Source organism: Grammomys surdaster, unplaced genomic scaffold (genome assembly GCF_004785775.1).
Source record: "Grammomys surdaster isolate TR1022 unplaced genomic scaffold, NIH_TR_1.0 126313, whole genome shotgun sequence".
NCBI classification, from domain to species: Eukaryota; Metazoa; Chordata; class Mammalia; order Rodentia; family Muridae; genus Grammomys; species Grammomys surdaster.
In genome coordinates this window covers 8873317-8891085 of record NW_021621113.1, presented here as the reverse complement: position 1 = coordinate 8891085, position 17769 = coordinate 8873317, and the positions used below count along the sequence as shown (strand labels likewise).

General features: G+C 46.0%; 1 protein-coding gene across 1 annotated transcript; it reads left to right on the top strand.

The window, feature by feature from the left end:
- The first annotated feature begins 672 nt into the window (after window positions 1-672).
- Window positions 673-17456, top strand: Eloa (elongin A). Its single transcript, XM_028759919.1, has 11 exons — window positions 673-808; window positions 7111-7167; window positions 8538-8644; window positions 9942-11121; window positions 11531-11645; window positions 11995-12150; window positions 12253-12350; window positions 12901-13081; window positions 13505-13616; window positions 14477-14655; window positions 15160-17456. Exons 1-11 carry the CDS (start codon window positions 734-736, stop codon window positions 15219-15221), a joined length of 2322 nt encoding a protein of 773 aa, XP_028615752.1. The 5' UTR covers window positions 673-733; the 3' UTR covers window positions 15222-17456.
- Window positions 17457-17769: the final 313 nt, after the last annotated feature.

Below are 17769 nucleotides of genomic sequence, written 5' to 3'. Positions count from 1 at the left end.
CAAGGCTACACAGAGAAACCCTTTCCGAGAAAAGAAAGAACGGAAAGAAAACAGTATCACTTGAACAATCTAAAAAAGGGGCTGCTTTCTGTTGTTGAGGACAAGGTGGTTGATAACAGTTGGTGGATAATATGTTATTATTTTTATTTCCAGTGTTTCAAATTGCCTTGAAACCGGACAGCCTGGATTGCTCTACCAAAATTACAATACCGTTAAGTTACTTTGAAATTACACGATTTCTTTATTGTGTGGGTGTGTCACAGCCTGCAGGTGAAAGTCAGATAATTTGCTGGAGTCAGTTCTTTCCTTCCACTCCAAGGTTCCCAGGATAGTCCCTGGGGCCGCTTCGGGCCGTGGTCACTGACACCACTGTCAGGTGTAAATGAGTGTGTGACTAGGAGGGTGGTGCGTAGGAGTAAAGCCAGAGTTTGGCTTGCAGATTACAGCGCCTTTGAGAAGGCACAAGGACTTGGGGGCGTGGCTGGTTGCGTGACCCTGGGCTGGGCGTGTCGGGGGCGTGACCTGTGCTGTGTAGGACAGATCGTGGTGATGTTGTGGGCGTGGTCTAGCGCGGGGGCGGGTTCTGAGGCCGTCCCCACACGCCCCCCAGCGGAGGCCCGGAAGGGACCATTCCGCGCTTCCGTCTCCGCCGGGGCCTCACGGAGGGCGGAGTTGCGGCCCGAGGACGCGACGCGAGCCCAGTTCCGGCGAGGAGGCCGCGCCAGTGACAGCGATGGCGGCGGAGTCGGCGCTCCAAGTTGTGGAGAAGCTGCAGGCGCGCCTGGCTGCGAACCCGGACCCCAAGAAGGTGAGCGGCGGGCGGGTGGGCGGCGCGGGAGGGCGTTGGGCGCGGCGCGGGCCCTGTAACGGTCGCGGGCCGAGTGAGGTGGGGTTCTCCTCAGACCCGGACCCAGGCCCCACGGAGCGGCGCGGGGCAGCGAGGAGTTCGCAGCCGGCGGGCGCCCCCCGCCTGGGTGCTGAGGACTGGAGGGGCGGCCGGGCCTTTCGGCTCTTCCCCGGGTTCGGGCAGCCGCGCCAGCTGTTTCCCCGTCCCAGCCGAGCGACTCTGTCCGCTGGTTGGGGGTCCTGAGGCTCTGTCGCTCATCGGCTCGAGGACTCCTGTTCTCTCCCCTGCCCCTTAACCGAGAAAACGGGGAACGCCTTGGGTTTTTGAGCTCTGCTCCTGGAACTCGGGTCCTGGGTGAGGGCGTGAGAGCATGTTGCACCGCTCTGACATACTGGAAGGTGGGAACAGGCTGTGATGAGCAACCATGTTTAATTGCACTTAACTACTTTGTTGCTCCTTTTTAGAAACTGTTATTTTAAATACGTTGGGTCCCCGGGTGACCAGGCTTCTCAGGGCTCTAAGAGAGGGTATGGTGGGAATTACAATCATTTTCACTAAAGTCTCTGGCCAAAGACACCGAAGGGTGCTGACATTGCTTGTCAGCGTTCTAGCCTGGACCTGAGGTTCCTAAAAGGTAAAGTGTCCATCGAGCTGAGTGGAAGAGGAAGTAATGGAGGGAGGCAGCGAGCAGACTTCTACGTGCAATCTAGGCTTCTATACAGCGCAGCTCTGGACTTTGAGGGAGTTCTCTGCTCAGCCTATCTCAGCTCTAGTTTCTTCCTGGAATACTAACTGGACCCAGGTGCTCTCTGTAGGTGTTAATCACCATCTTTCAGAATTTCCAGTCAAGGACCTCATTCACTCTTCTTATTCCTAGTGAGTCACGGAGAGGGTTCTCTGTTTTTGAAGGTTTTACACTACCTGTCACCTCCAGGCCACTTTTTAACTCCTCTCATTCAGCTCAGAGATAACACTTCTTCAGAAGGTGTGTTATAAAGCAGCATCAGCAGAAACGTAAATATTTCAATTGTCTTGTGTTTTACTTTCTATGGAGGCCTTGGGGACCTTCGGTCAGACATATTTACAAGTTTCTTTTTACAATAACCCTTTGTGGGCATCTAATAAATGGTCATTATTTCCAAGTACCAGATTGCCTTCCTGAACACTGTAAGATTTGTGACTGACCTTAAAGTGACCACACTTGTTTGGTCGTTTTCTCCATCAGGTTAAAATAATAAAAGTCCTCTATGTAATACCTGTAGGGTTTCTTTTCCCATTAGAATTTAAATTTTGGAATGGTCTATTTGTGCATGAAATGTCAAGTTAGAAAACGGTTAAGTAAATTTTCTTAAATTCCTAATTTTTCAAAGTGTATTTAGTGGTTTTGTTGTTGTGTTTGGTGGTGTTCTTGTGGTATTGGCAGGGACTCATAGGGTAACATCAGTAGGCAAGCCCTCTACCACTGACAGCCCTGTGTGGCTTTTCCTTTCCCAGATAGAAATTACCTTGGGGCCAGGGATGTAGTTCAGAAGCAGGTACCTGAGCTCCTGGCCTCTGTACCCACTGGGGAGGGAGAACTGAGTGTGTTGTGAAGAAAGAAGTGTGGAGGTGAGGAAACTGTTGAGAGACTCCTGTGAAGAGAACCTGAAACGTTGATATTCACAAACACGCTGAGGCAAAGAGAAAATTGCAAGCCAGCATGCTGGCTTTCCAGCCTCCTTTTAGCATAGCAAGCTCTCACAGGCTCTGGAAGTGGCAAGATGATTATAGAGCAGTATTGAGTTTGCAACCAAATCTTGCTTCCAGACCATTATTAGCCAAAGGGCTGATTCCACACCTGTGTTTTTGGGACCCCTGTTATTGGATTTTGGTGTTTTAAGTGGAAATTAACTGAGTATTCACTATGCATTCATCCGAGCTCCAGGCTCACTTGTTTGAGAAGGTCCTGGAGGATGACTTAGCTTTTGTTCCCATCATTGGATTGGAAACGATCTTCATGATGGATAAAGCTAGCAGGCCAGTTTATTATGTTTTTTTTTTTAAGATTTATTTATTTTGCCGGGCGGTGGTGGCGCACGCCTTTAATCCCAGCACTTGGGAGGCAGAGTCAGGTGGATTTCTGAGTTCAAGGCCAGCCTGGTCTACAGAGTGAGTCCCAGGACAGCCAGGACTACATAGAGAAACCCTGTCTCGAAAAACCAAAAAAAAAAAAAAAAGGTTTATTTATTTTATGTATATGAATACACTGTAGCTATCTTCAGACACACCAGAAGAGAATATTGGATACCATTACAGATGGTTGTGAGCCGCCATGTGGTTGCTGGGAATTGAACTCAGGAGCTCTTGAAGAGCAATCAGTGCTCTTAACTGCTGAGCCATCTCTCCAGCCCCCAGTTTATTAGGTATTAATTGTGAAAACTATTAAGCCCACAGATTGGTGGTAGATGGAGAATGTTGGGAAGTGGTTAGCTCTAAGGCTGGAAGCAGTGGGCAGGAGAACCCGAGATTGCATGCATTCGACTATGTAAACTTTTGTTGTTTCTGTCATCTGTTACCAGTTTTTGCTGACTTTATAGATGCTACTTTGGGTTGACAACACAAGTTTCCATTTACTTGAGGATACATACCCATAGTATTCTCTGCTTGTTACTACTTCATTCATTCTTGGAATTTACTGAAAACTGGGTTGGTGACATCTTTCTCTCTTATATTGGGCTAAATCAGCTTGAAAATCTCGAGTTTTCATTGTGTCTGTTAGCCCAAAGGTAAGCAACAGACAACACTCACTTTGCCAGTTAGTTCAAAGCCTTGAGATGAACACATCTTTGACTTCTGACTCCATTGCTCTATGTTGAGTGTGTAGTGGTCCTGTAACTATGTTCTTGTGACTTCCTTTGCCACATGAAGTGTGAGCCATCAAGTAATAAGGTGCTGAAGAAGAGTACCTGCTTTCTTCTTTCATGTGACGTACTCAATGCATGAGTTAGGTGTATGTTTCTATCCTTTTAAGGACAGTGATGCTAGTTGTTTCCTGGCTTTTTAGGCATGTATGGAACCTCCCTGGACCCAGGTTCAATGTCAGTAAAATAGGAGAACAATACTCTTGAGACAGGGTCAAATGAGGCAAACTTATCATTATTCCTGGCACAGGGTGGATGGTATATAAATGTCCCCTTCTTGAGGTTCACATTATAGGAGAACCACCCATTTTAATTGTTTCCAGTAACTCCAGACTTCTCTTTGTGAAAATGTTATTAGCATTAGCTTTTGCATAAAGTTTCCTGAGTTGGATTATAGAGGAAATGGAGAGTTTAAGTATAATTTTTTACTCCATTAAGTTTTGTATTCCCTAGATACACCACTGGGGCTCTTATTCCCAGTCAAACAAGATCGTCACCTGTGATTCAATTGCTCTGCCTAGAGACTATGTTAAGTAATTATGGAAGTAGAATGACCAGAAAAACATACTTGTTGCTTCACCTTTTAGTAATATGACTGATTACAGCCTGGGCTACAAAGAACAAGTCTTTTTGTTTGTTTGGTTGGTTGGTTTTTGTTTTTCCAGACAGGTTTCTCTATGTAGCCCTGGCTGTCCTGGAACTCACTCTGTAGACCAGGCTGGCCTTGAACTCAGAAATCCGCCTGCCTCTGCCTCCCAAGTGCGCGCCCGGAGGCCAAAAGAGGGCATTGGGTCATGTAGAACTGAGATTATAGACAGCTATGAGCCACCATATGACTTCTGAGAACTGAACCCAGGTCCTCTGCAAGAGTAGACAGTGCTCTTAGCCACTGGGCCATCTCTTGAGCCCTGTTTTAACTTTTTAAAAATTGAAATAGTTATGCATATATGTGTTCTATATTCATATAACCAAATAGGTTCAGTCTCCTGTTAGTTTGTACACATGTATCTGGGTGCCCCCAGAAGCCAGTAGAGGGCATCAGGTGCTCTAAAGCTGGCGTAACAGGTGGCTGTGACCTGCCAGATGGTGCTGGGAACTGAACTTGGATTCTCTGGAAGCTCAACAAGAGTTCTTAACTACTGCTCCATCTCTCAAGCCCCATGTGTTTGCTTTTGAGTGAGGATTTGCCATGTACCATGGCCTGGTACTCAATATATAGCCCAGGCTGGCATCAGACTTTGAGTGCTGGGGTTACGAGAGTATACTACCACAGCTGGTTCAGTTATCATCTGTTTTACACTGCTGTACTTTACCACATTCCCTGTATGGAAAGTGTTTATATGTACATACCCATTCTGAAAAAAAGGCTTAGCCAATCCTGATATCCGTTGGAAATAAGTAAGTAGGAATTGCATGAGCAGTATATGGTCCAGGACCAAGGGTAGGGCATGGAAAGAGCTGTTGGCTGATGAATGAAATGATTAGGGATGAATATGTTTAACTTTTATGGTGTTGCAGACACCATGACTAAGCACTGCACATGGTTTGTCCCAATGAATCCTCACAGCTTGCAGCAAATACAGACTCTAGTTTTGATTTGCTGATGAAGTTAACTCAGGTTCAAGGAGGTTACTGACTTGCACATGATCAGGCAAGAAAGAAGCTTAGATGACCTGTCTCTCATTCCATCTTGAGCTCTGCTCTACCAGTTTTGACCTAGTTTTAGAGACTTTAGAAAGGAAATGGGCAAACCCAAATCTTTCTGATCTACCCAGACATGTTTGATCATAATTAATAGCAAAGCTCTGACTCCAGCAACTCAGATTAGTCTTGGCTTCCCATTTGTAATGAAGACATTTCTGTTAAACACTGTAGCCCTTCAGGAGGTTTGTAGGTCTTCTCTTCCTGTGCAGTCCTTGCTCTGCTTTAGATGTATGAAGTCTGTAGATAGATACTTTTCCTATACTTTCTACCTTTCACAATTCTCTACAAAGTGATAGTTGCTGATGGCTGTGTTTGATTGGTTTTTGTTTTGTTTTGTGGGGAGAGGGCAGGATCTCTCTCCCTTTTGGAAACCTAGATGACCTTAGAACTCAAGGTGATCCTTCTACCTCAGTTTCCTAAATGCTGGGATTATAGACAGAAGTCATCATACCAGGCCAGTTAGTGAGGGCTTTTTAAATTATTATTTATTTAGTTTATATATAGATGTTTTGCTTCCATGAATGTCTGTACTGTATACTTCATACATGCCTGGTGCCCTTGGAGGCTAGAAGAGAGCATTGGATCCCCTGGAACTAGAGTTACAGATGATTTGAGCCTTTGTGTGAGTGTTGGGACTCAAACACATGTCCTCTGGAAGAACAGCCAGTGAGCCATTTCCCCAGTCCCATTTAGTGAGTTTTAATTCATTTCTCTGTCTCTTCTTTCCTCCTGGAGAAGAAAGTAGTTAAAAACACATAATCTAGCCAGAGTTGGTGACATACATAGTCCTGTAACCCTGCTATTCCAGAGTGTATGGCAGGAAGTTCAGAAGTCAAGGCCAAGCCTGAGTAAGCTAGTGAGACTGTCTCTAAACGTAAAAAGAAGGCTAGGTTATAGCTTGCTGATAGAGCACTTATCAGCATAGTTAATCAATAGGTTCAATCTCTAGTATTATGAACAAAAACCCCCAAAAGCCACAAAAGAGGGCTTGAGAGATGTAGCTCATTTGGTAACATGCTTACTTCAGAAGCATTATGACTTGAGTTCAATCCCCTTTACCTATGTAGAAATGCTGTGAATTGTGTTGGACTTTTGTAATTCCGTGCTGTGAATGGTGTTAGACTTTTGTAATTCCGTGTTGGAGAGGCAGAGACAGAAGGAGCCCCAGAACTCATTGGTCAGTGAACTTACCCTAATTGGTGAGCTCCAGGCCAGTGATAGACCTAGCATCAAAGGAGGTGGCAGTGATTGTTGTTTTTTTTGAGACTGGGTCCCAATTTAGACTAGGCTGTCCACCTTCTCTCACCTAAACAGTTCTGGGATTAATGACATGCACTATCCTGCCCAGCACGATGATAGTTGTCCTGTCCTCCACAGACATACACATGTATACAACACACACATTTTTAAAAACTCACAAAAGAAAGCAGAGACTCGAAAACCATAATGACTAAAGGAAATCTTGTTCCAGCCGTGTCTTGGGCTAGTAACAAAGCTTCTCTGAGCCTTTCTTCACACTTTAAGATACAAATAGCCCCCATAGTTGTTACCATGAAGAGCATAGCTCCAAGCAACTATCTCACCATCAGATAGTGTCATCTGCCTCAGAAAAAGTCGGTATGACTATAGAAATTAATATTTGTTTTATTCTCTCTGCAGCTGTTGAAATATTTGAAGAAACTTTCCGTCTTACCTATCACAGTAGACATTCTTGTGGTAAGAATTTTTTAATTGTAAATATTATGTCACTGTATTGTAGATGTTTCCCACTAGAGAGAGGGTAGAGGGAGACTTAGAATCTAGACTTTACAAGTGAAAGAAGGCAGTTACAAATCACTGCATGTTGTATGATTCTGCTTATATGAAATGTGCAGAATGGGCTAATCTATAGACAGAAAGTAGATAGATACCTGGTTGTTAGGGCTTAGGGGCTTGGAAAGAACAGGGTTTCTTTTTATGTTCTAGAGTTAGGTGGTGGGAAGTATGAGGAATTATGACGTAAGTATGAGGAAAGTTCTAGACATCACTATACGTTAAGAGGGTGAATTTTATGTCATGTGACAAGGTGGCAGGCATGCTGTGGAAGCAGCTCAGGGTGTTGTGCATGACAGACAGGTACCTTCAGCTAAGCTACATGACTGTGTCCTGTTACTTGAATTTTGGTTCAAAACTTGTAGTTCAAAATGTAAAGATTTATTCATGTACTTAGGTGTGCGTACCAGTGATTTCGAGTATTTAAATGCCCAGAGAGAGCGCAAGACCTCAGATTCTCTCAAGTTGGAGTTGTAGGCAATTGGGAGCTACCTGATGTGGGTGCTGAAATTGAATGTTGGTACTCTATAAAGAGCAGTAATGTCTCTTAACTGCAAAGCCGTAACTCTATCCCTCAGTTCCAAATTTAAATCCATGAGGTGTATGAGAGGTAGGTAAGTGTTGAAGAGAGGACCAGTGGCTCCTCCAGAGGATCCCAGTTCAGTTGTCAGCACTCAGATCAGGTACCTCACAACTGCCTGTAGTTAACTCCAGTTGGCAACTGCTCACACAAGGCGTACACTTACACACACACACACACACACACACGGAAGCATAAATTGTTTAAAAAAATTTAATGCATGAAAAGAATATTGGCTTTGGCATCTACTACACATAAAGTCTAATTCAACTTCTAGGCTGGTATAGTTGTAGGTGAGTCTGAGTTTAAGGCCAGCCTGGTGTACATACTGAACCCTGTCTAAAAAAAAAAAAAAAAAAATCAAATCCAATTTCCATGGCTTTAGGCTGATTCCTTCCTTAAGAGTTATGATAAGTACTTTCACTGACTCAGGGTAAGCATGCTGGATCAAACCCCACCCCTCCTTGTTACCTTCTATGGTTCTGGGCTGTTCTGATGACCTTCTCTAAACCTGTGGGTTTATTACTTTGTGTCAAACATCTGGGCATAGGCCACAAAGTAACTCAGTATAAGGCTTAGGTGTTTAGTAGGAAAGTGTTTGTTTGTTGCTTTTCTCCAACAGGAGGCTTTACTCCGGTAGAAACCATGCCCTTAGTTTCAGAATCCTCAATCAGTTCCTGTGTTACGTTTGTAGGAGACTGGAGTAGGAAAAACAGTGAACAGCTTTCGGAAACATGAGCAAGTAGGAACCTTTGCCAGAGACCTGGTGGCCCAGTGGAAGAAGTTGGTTCCAGTAGAGCGGTAAGAAGGTTTCTTCTTTGCTTGTTCTGCTTCAGAACATGTCAAGTTCACTATGTTACCTCAATTATAAAAACAACCCATGATTATTGTAGGTTATTGTAGAATATATGATAAAGTATTATGAATAACATTTTCTTAAAGAACCAAGTGTATGGCCGGGTAAAGGCACCTGTTGCCAAGCTGGACATCCTTGATCCTTTGCAGCCTGTGTGGTGAAGGGAGAGCCCTGGCTTCAGTATGTGCACGGTGTAGGAGTCTCATCCAAATAAACATATAAAAATGCGAGCAGATTTTTTTTCTTAAAATTTTTTTGTTTGGTTGGTTTTTGGTTTTTGAGACAGGGTCTATCACTATAGCCCAGGTAGAACTCAAGACCAGGCTGGCCTTGAACTCAGAGATCTGCCTGCCTATGGCTGTGAGTGCTGGAATTAAAGACATGGGCTAACATGCTAGAGTACAGTTCTTTTTTAATGATGAACATTAACATTTTGTTGGGTGTTTTTTGTTTTGTTTGGAGGCTTGATGCTGAGGATTGAGCCCAGGCTCTCTCACATACTAAGCATACTGAGGGTGAGGTGGCTGGGGATGTGCTTGGAGATCAGAGAATAGTTTTCAAGAGTCAGTTTTCTTTTGCCACCATGGGATTGGACTCAGGTCTTCAGACTTGCATGGTAAGTATTACCAGTTGAGCCGTCAGGCTGGCCTTAATATCTTTTAAAACATGGTCTCATTCTGTGGCTCCATCTAATCTAGCCTTGAACATGCTATGTTACATGATGACCTTGAACATCTGATTCCTCAACAATCCTATCTTAGCCTCCTTGTTACTGGGATTCTAGGTGTGAGCCACCACTTGTGGCCTGGACTTTGTTGTTTGTTTTGTTTTGTAGTGAGACAGGGTCTTCTGTAGCTCACTGGCCTTGAACTTGCTTTGTAGCAGAGGATGGCCTTGAACTTCTGATTGTCCTGACTCACCACCCAAGTGTACAGATGGTAGATTTGCCCTCCATGGCTGAGGTCAAGGCCTGTGGCTTTGTCTACAGAGGTTTATGCTGAGATCTGCTTCTTCTTCTTCTTTTTTTTTTTTTTTTTTTTGTTTGTTTTGTTTTGTTTTGTTTTTCGAGACAGGGTTTCTCTGAGTAGCCCTGGCTGTCCTGGAACTCACTCTGTAGACCAGGCTAGCCTCGAACTCTCGAACTCAGAAATCCGCCTGTCTCTGCCTCCCGAGTGCTGGGATTACAGGCGTGTGCCACCACCGCCTGGCCTGAGATCTGTTTCTGCTTTGACTTTTATTTAGAAATAACGAGCCTGAGGATCAGGATTGTGAGAAGAACAATTCCCGTAAGCGTCCCAGAGATGCTCTTCAGAGGGAGGAGGAGTTGGAAGGGAACTACCAGGAAAGCTGGAAAGCTTCTGGCAGCCGGTCCTACAGCCCTGAGCACAGACAGAAAAAACACAAAAAACTTTCTGAGCCTGAAAGGCCTCACAAAGTGGCTCACAGTCACGAGAGGAGAGATGAAAGGAAGAGGTGTCACAAAGTGTCACCACCATATTCCTCAGATCCCGAGTCATCTGACTATGGCCATGTTCAATCCCCTCCACCTTCAAGTCCTCATCAAATGTATACAGACCTCTCTAGGTCCCCAGAGGAGGACCAGGAGCCCATCGTCTCACAGCAGAAGCCTGGAAAAGTCCACAGTAACACCTTTCAGGACAGACTAGGGGTTAGTCACCTGGGTGAACACCAAGGGAAAGGGGCTGTTAGCCAAAACAAGCAGCACAAGTCTTCCCACAAGGAGAAACGCCCTGTGGATGCCAGAGGGGATGAGAAGATCTCTGCTGTGGGCAGAGAGAAGTCACACAAAGCCTCTTCCAAAGAGGAAAGCCGAAGGCTACTCTCGGGGGACAGTGCCAAGGAGAAGCTGCCCTCTGGTGTTGTTAAGAAAGAGAAGGACAGAGAAGGCAACACTCTCAAGAAGAAGTTTTCACCTGCCTTAGATGTTGCTTCAGACAACCACTTTAAAAAGCCCAAACACAAAGACTCTGAGAAAACCAAGTCTGACAAAAACAAGCAGAGTGTAGATGGTGTGGACTCAGGGCGAGGGACAGGAGACCCATTGCCCAAAGCCAAGGAGAAAGTTCCCAACAACCTGAAGGCTCAGGAGGGGAAAGTAAGAACTAACTCGGATCGAAAGTCACCAGGCTCGCTTCCTAAAGTAGAGGAGACGGACATGGATGATGAGTTTGAGCAGCCCACCATGTCGTTTGAGTCATACCTCAGCTATGACCAGCCCCGGAAGAAAAAGAAGAAGGTTGTGAAAACTTCCGGTACAGCACTTGGAGAAAAAGAACTTAAAAAAAAGGACTCTAAAAGCACTAGTAAAAACTTGAACTCGGCTCAGAAATTACCCAAGGTGAACGAAAACAAGTCAGAGAAGTTGCAGCCAGCTGGAGCGGAACCTACCAGACCTCGAAAGGTAACTCTGCGGCCTCCTGCCTGTCCAGTAGGGAAAGCCCACCTACTAGGCTGCCTGTCCTGCTGCCATGTAACCAGTTGAGTTTTGATTGTTATTAATATTCTCTGGGCCTTGCTAGCAGCTAAGGTACACAGTGCCCAGGATAAGAATTATTCTGAACTAGGGAGGAAGCTCAGTAGTACAGTGTTCACTGAGAATGTGTGAGACCCTACATTTACTTCTTACTGCCTCAAAAATTCTTTAGACATTTTTGCCCTATTGACATTTATTTCTTTACCTGAATGGTATCACTGGTGACCTGTAGCTCCCTCTACCCTCGATCTTCCTGCTTGTGCAGTATGCTTGGTTAACTGACTGCAGCGAAGAAAGCTGTGTTTACAGGGTGGGCTCTGTACTCTGTGTCTTGCAGGTCCCTACTGACGTGCTGCCAGCATTGCCAGACATCCCCTTACCTGCCATACAAGCCAACTACCGCCCTCTTCCTTCACTCGAGCTGATTCCCTCCTTTCAGCCAAAGCGAAAAGGTAATTTTGAACATCTTTTTATTTATTTTTATTTTTTTTGAAACAGGATCTCTTTGTGTAGCCTTGGCTGGCCTGGACCTTACTTTGTAGACCAGGCTGTCTTTAAGCTCGGATCCATCTATCTTTGCCCCCCAAGTGCTAGGATTAAAGATTGTATTTTTATTTTGCCTATATTAGCGTTTTGCTGGCATCTGTATCTATTCACCAAGTGTGTGGTACCCAGGGAGGCTAGAGGAGGATGTCGGCGCCCTTGGGGCTGGAGTTACAGAAAGTGGGGAGCTGCTGTATGGGAGTCCTTCACCATGTGGTGTAGACCTTTTGTGACTTGCTGATTGTCTTCTTTCTACAGCTTTCTCTTCACCCCAGGAAGAGGAAGAAGCTGGGTTCACAGGACGCAGAATGAATTCTAAGATGCAGGTGTATTCAGGTTCCAAGTGTGCCTACCTCCCCAAAATGATGACCTTGCACCAGCAGTGTATCCGAGTGCTTAAGAACAATATTGACTGTGAGTCACCAGCTTCACAAGCATGTTGCTACACTGGGACTTTGTCACTGGGAGCTTGGCTGCCATTCAGCATTCACCGTGTCCCCTCTGGTTTCTCTGCAGCTATCTTTGAAGTGGGAGGAGTCCCCTATTCTGTTCTTGAACCTGTCTTGGAGAGGTGCACACCTGATCAGCTCTACCGGATAGAGGAGTGCAATCACGTGAGTGTCCTAAGTGGGAGCAGCGCACCCTCCTGGCTCGGTTTCCAAAGGCAGCTTTGTCTCTGGATCTGCTGTGGCCAGAGGGCAGGGCAGAACACAAATCACTGTTCTGGCCATGTTTGGTTTGCATGTCTGGGCCTTTAAACAAGCATATTTTTGTGCCTGCTCCTGGGATTTTGTGCCTGCTTCTTTGGTTTTTTGTTTTTTTTTTTTTTTTAAAGTTTTGGTTTTTCAAGACAGAGTCTGGCTCTCCTGGAACTCACTGTGTAGACCAGGCTAGCCAGCTAGCCTCAAACTCAGAAGCCCACCTGCCTCTGCCTCCCGGGTGCTGGGGCTAAAGGCATGAGCAACTACCACCTTGCTACCTGCAATCTTTTTTTTTTTTTTTTTTTAATTTAGTGATTGGCCTTCTTCCTAGTATTGTGGTACTGTAACTACTGCTACTACATCAACCTCTCTCCCCATACTATTAGGCATTAGGTCATGTGTAGGTAAAAGGGAGACATGTACGAGAGTGTGTATAGAAGTGATATCTTGGTCCTGGTTTCAGGTATTAATTGAGGAAACAGATCAGTTGTGGAAAGTTCACTGTCATCGAGACTTTAAGGAAGAAAGGCCAGAAGAGTATGAGTCCTGGAGGGAGATGTACCTGAGGCTTCAGGACGCCAGAGAGCAGCGACTGCTTCTGCTCACAAACAATATCCGGTCTGCACATGCCAATAAGCCAAAAGGTAACGGAAGGGTGGAGTTGGGCATGGGCAGCCAGGTGGGTGGCTGAGTCTTCTGCCCCAGGCTGTTCCCACAGGGCGGGCTCCAGTGCCTGATGAGCCCTAGTCTGGAGCTTTAGAAAGCTCCAGACCAGTGGTCTACGTGTTGTGACTCCTTTTGGGGGGGGTCAAAAAACCTTTCACAGGGGTTGCCTAGAACCATTGGAAAACACACACAAATTTACATTACCATTCCTAACAGTAGCAGAATTACAGTTATGAAATAGCAATAGAAATACTTTTATAGTTGGGGGTCACCACAGCATGAGGAGCTGTGTTAAAAAGGTCACAGCATGAGGAAGGCTGAGAGCCGCTGCTCTACACTCTCAGATTGGCAGCAGTACTTTGATTGTGAAGATAAACACTGATGTTTGTATTTCTACTCAGGACGACAAGCAAAGATGGCCTTTGTCAACTCTGTGGCCAAGCCACCGAGAGATGTCCGACGGAGGCAGGAGAAGTTTGGAACCGGGGGAGCAGCTGTTCCTGAGAAAGTCAGGCAAGCTGCATGACCATCACCCTGAAGGAGCGGCGGGGCTGGGAGGGCTTACTTTGTGCTGGACCAGCAGTGGAGAGTGTGTTCGTGAACGATTATTGGGTCTGCACTTTCCCTCTTTACTTCCGTGTCCTGGCTTACTGCTTAGGTGCATGTTTCTGTGTCTTGCATGTGTTCTCCTTTGTAGAGAACAGGACCTGACGCAAGGATGGCCCTTCTGCTTTCATTTTCCTCACTAAAACCCCAAAACTCTTTCTAGGGTTGAAGATAGAGCTCTGCCAATAAACTGCTTAAGGATCTAGTGTGCACCTCAGCATCCATGTCAGCAGGCAGATGGGCTGGTGTGCACCTCAGCATCCATGTCAGCAGGCAGATGGGCTGGTGTGCACCTCAGCATCCATGTCAGCAGGCAGATGGGCTGGTGTGCTCCTGGATCCTAGTGCTGGGGAGTGAGTCAGCAGCCAGCCTAGCCTGTGCACTGCGCTCTAGGTCTCAGTAAGAGGCTCTCTCTCATAACTAGGTGCTCCTGAGAAGTGACACCCAAGGTTGGCTTGGCCTCTACATGAACATATGCCCGTGGAACCCACATCTGCCTACATATACATACCAAAACAAAACAGATTTCTAGGGTGACTAGAGTATTTTTAGGACACATGAGCATTTCCAAATTATAGACTGACATTCTAGCAGGAAAAACATAGTGTGACTGTCACTCTCAATTAAGGGGTAACAACTGTATCTGAATCTTCACCAGGACTCAGTGTACTAGGCCCACTGCACAGAGCCACAGCGGAGTCACCCAGCAACAGCTCTGTTTAGATTGTGTGCTCCCAGCTAATTGTCAGCTTTGTTCTGTATTGCAGGATTAAGCCAGCACCATATACAACAGGAAGCAGCCATGTTCCTGCCAGCAACAGCAGCAGCAACTTCCACTCCAGCCCTGAGGAGCTGGCCTACGATGGGCCCAGTACCAGCAGTGCCCACTTAGCTCCTGTGGCCAGCAGTTCTGTTTCCTATGATCCCAGGAAACCAGCTGTGAAGAGTAAGCAACTTTGGTGGGAGCAGGGCTGTGGGCTGTGGGGATCCAGACACAGATGTTAACTGGGCAAAGGTCACTAGCCAAGAACAATCTGCCCCTCCTCAGGTGTTTCATGCTTATTAGCCCATGGTGAGACCTGTTGCTGCTCTGGGAGGCTGCGTGGTCTGAATACTATTGAATATGTGTGTTGGGAAGTTAAATTGTTGGCATTATGGCCCCAAGAGCGATTTGCCTGTTAAGCCATCCATGAGCACAGCAGCCCGTCTTCGAAAGCCATGGTGTCAGAGATGCTGGTTGTTCTGCACCTACAGTGTCTGTCAGGGTCTGCCTCATGATGGGGTTTCTCTGGTAGCTCTTTCAGACAGTTCCTGCTAGTTACTCCATTTGTGTGTGGAGGTAAGGTACACAGCCAGGGAAAGCAAACTCAGCCTGGCTTTGCCATACACCATGGTGGCATGTGTCTGTGCTGCCACCCATCTGAAGCAACTGGCTACTTTCTCTTTTCAGAAATTGCCCCGATGATGGCCAAGACCATTAAAGCATTCAAGAACAGATTCTCCCGACGGTAAACAGGACTTGCCTTGGAGGTTGAGTCTGGAAGCAGGAGTACAGGGACAGTGGGGACAGGAGAAGACCCACAGAAGACCCAGATCTTTTGCTTTGGGAGACTTTTGATCTCTGACTCCTGCACAGTTCCAGGTGTCCCCCTGTGTGCCTCAGCCCTGCACCCTGCTTGTAGCACAACTTCAGATTTCTGAAGACAGTATGAGCCTCAGTCCTACTGAGGACTTTAAGATCAGTTATACTTTTGTTGCTAATTAGCATCTTTGTAAACTATAAGACATAGTTTTAATTAATAAATATTGCCCCCAGATGTATTTATAATACCCCCAGGGGTTTTTTCTTTCTTTCTTTTTTTTTTTTTCTTTTTTTTTTCCTTTTTTTTGGGGGGTCTGCTATATTTAGCCTTTTTCTTTTCAGGTCCTTTATTAATGTTAGATGAGCCTAGCAGAGCCACTCTTGTCCTAGGTCAACTCAGTAGACACTGGTCAAAAGGGCATCTTCAGAGCCAGACAGAGGGCCAAGAGGAAATGAGTGCCAGGATGCCTATCCTCCAGGGGAGCCTCCCTGTTGAAACCCTCAGAGCACCTTGGCTGGCACTTGGCTTTCTTCAGTAGTATTTGTTAAGGAAGGCTTTTTGCGAAGGCTAGAGTCCTTCATACGGCATCTTCAAATCACACTCCTCTTCCCTAGTTTCAGGCTCACTGGAGGACAGAGCCTTAAGAGATGAGTTTATGTAGGACCTCAGCAGTTTTATAATTTCTAGTTTCTGGTTCAGTATTTTACATACACACATACACATGTAACCTTTTGTCTTTCCCTGCGCTGTGGGGAAACAGACAAGGCAGGGCTTATGTAGCTCTGAATGATTTTGGGGTTTGAAAAGCCAGCACTTTATTCTCTGTTCTCTATGAATTCCTACCAGGAGTGAATGATTTAAAGCGCTGTAGTGCTGTGAAACTTGCTTTTGTTTGAAAGGAAAGGTGCTCATGTGCCTGGAGAGGCAGGAGTGTGCTGCGCCCAGCAGAGAACTCTGGGAAGCCTCAGCCTTCTGAGTGTTGGCCAGAGTTAGGGATGGGCCACCTTGGGAAGGGTAGATGGTCACCCTGGTCCCAGCCAACCAGTTCTAGAGGAAGACTTGCTGTTACTAGGTGGCATAGGGGCAAGGTCAGAGCTAGGAGGACAGTGCCAGCTTCTTCCTTGCTGTCAGAAAACATGGAGGAGGACTCATTTGGTTTTGAGCCAAGTGAAAGACGCTATGAGCTTGAGGGGACAGACAGCCTGCTAAACTGGGCACTACACCTATCTACTGTTTTAGCACCCTTGAGACCTCAGGCTAATGAAGACTCCAAGGTAGCACAGGAAACCTGCACAGCTAAAGCTAGGCCCACCTGCCTTACTGTGTGTTGCTATGCTGGGTCCCTGTTGCCATGGGACACAGGTCTTGCTAAGTAAAACATTGTTTCTCTTGGTTGCTTGTTTCACCATACCACCTCTCAGCCTGACCTCAAAACTCCAACATCAGGTCTCTTAGCTGAAGTCAAAGGGACATTTGTACTAGGAGCCAGGCCCCTGCTGTCTAGAACAGCCTCCTCTCTAGGTGTTAACCACCTCAGATTTATGCCTTAGCTGTGTTTTGAGACTTCCCTTTGCCGTTTTTCCAGTTACAGATTTGGTTGTGTACGATTTAATTCCCCTTAGGAGTTTGTAGGCCTAGTGGAAGAAAGGACACACATTTGCCCGTCCCAGTGTCAGCATCCGGTTTGGCATATAACGATTTCTGAGGTACCCAGTTTACTTAGAGCCAGATTTTCTACCCCTTCAAGAGTGTCTGCGTCAGGGATATGACTGGTGAGAACAGTGAGGGCCAGGGGGCAGCTGTCGCTAGAGCCCTTCACCCCGTGCACAATGGCCACAAAGCAGACACGGTCATGTTCAACTTTTGGTCACATTGTGAAGACTCGTGCAATTTTTTCTGTGCTACACTACATACAGATCACACTTACGGACTAGCCCTTTGGGATCCTTGGTGTTACAAGGGCTCTCGGGCTTGCTTTCTCTGTTTTAGAGGCAGGAGGGGCAGGAGTGAGCACCATCCTGCTCTGCATTTGTATTTTGGTCCCAAAATGTAAATACAATTTTCTATGTTACTTTTTTGTGGTAACTACAAGATGAATATTTTAATTAGATAAGTTATACAAAAAGAAAAATCCCATGTCTAAATAAAAAGCAAAAAAATTCTACCCGATGACCCTTTCCTCATTTTGTAAGGGAAGAGATATCAGTCACAAGATGCTTGCTTCTTTAATCTTGGGGGCTGTGTTCACACTGATGGAGCTGCCGGAGCACCCTGAGAGCTCAGCATGTTTGGTGTTTGGCTGAATGTGGAGCCGAGGTTTAGCTGATCTCTGTAGGAGCAGTCTTAAGGTAGCAGACATCTCTGGGGGATGAGGGGAGCTAAGGCGGACATTTTCTGTGTATGGTCAACAGTTACACTGGGACCAAAGGAAGATTGCCATCCCTCAGAACCTCACCTGAGAAGGCTTTGCTATTCCC

What these genes read in the sequence shown, in the direction of transcription:
- Eloa (XM_028759919.1), top strand. Translation starts at nt 734, where the DNA reads ATGGCGGCGGAGTCGGCGCTCCAAGTTGTGGAGAAGCTGCAGGCGCGC. An exon ending in AAGTTGGTTCCAGTAGAGCG is followed by an intron (nt 8,645 to 9,941) that starts GTAAGAAGGTTT and finishes ACTTTTATTTAG; the next exon opens with AAATAACGAGCCTGAGGATC. An exon ending in ACATGCCAATAAGCCAAAAG is followed by an intron (nt 13,082 to 13,504) that starts GTAACGGAAGGG and finishes ATTTCTACTCAG; the next exon opens with GACGACAAGCAAAGATGGCC.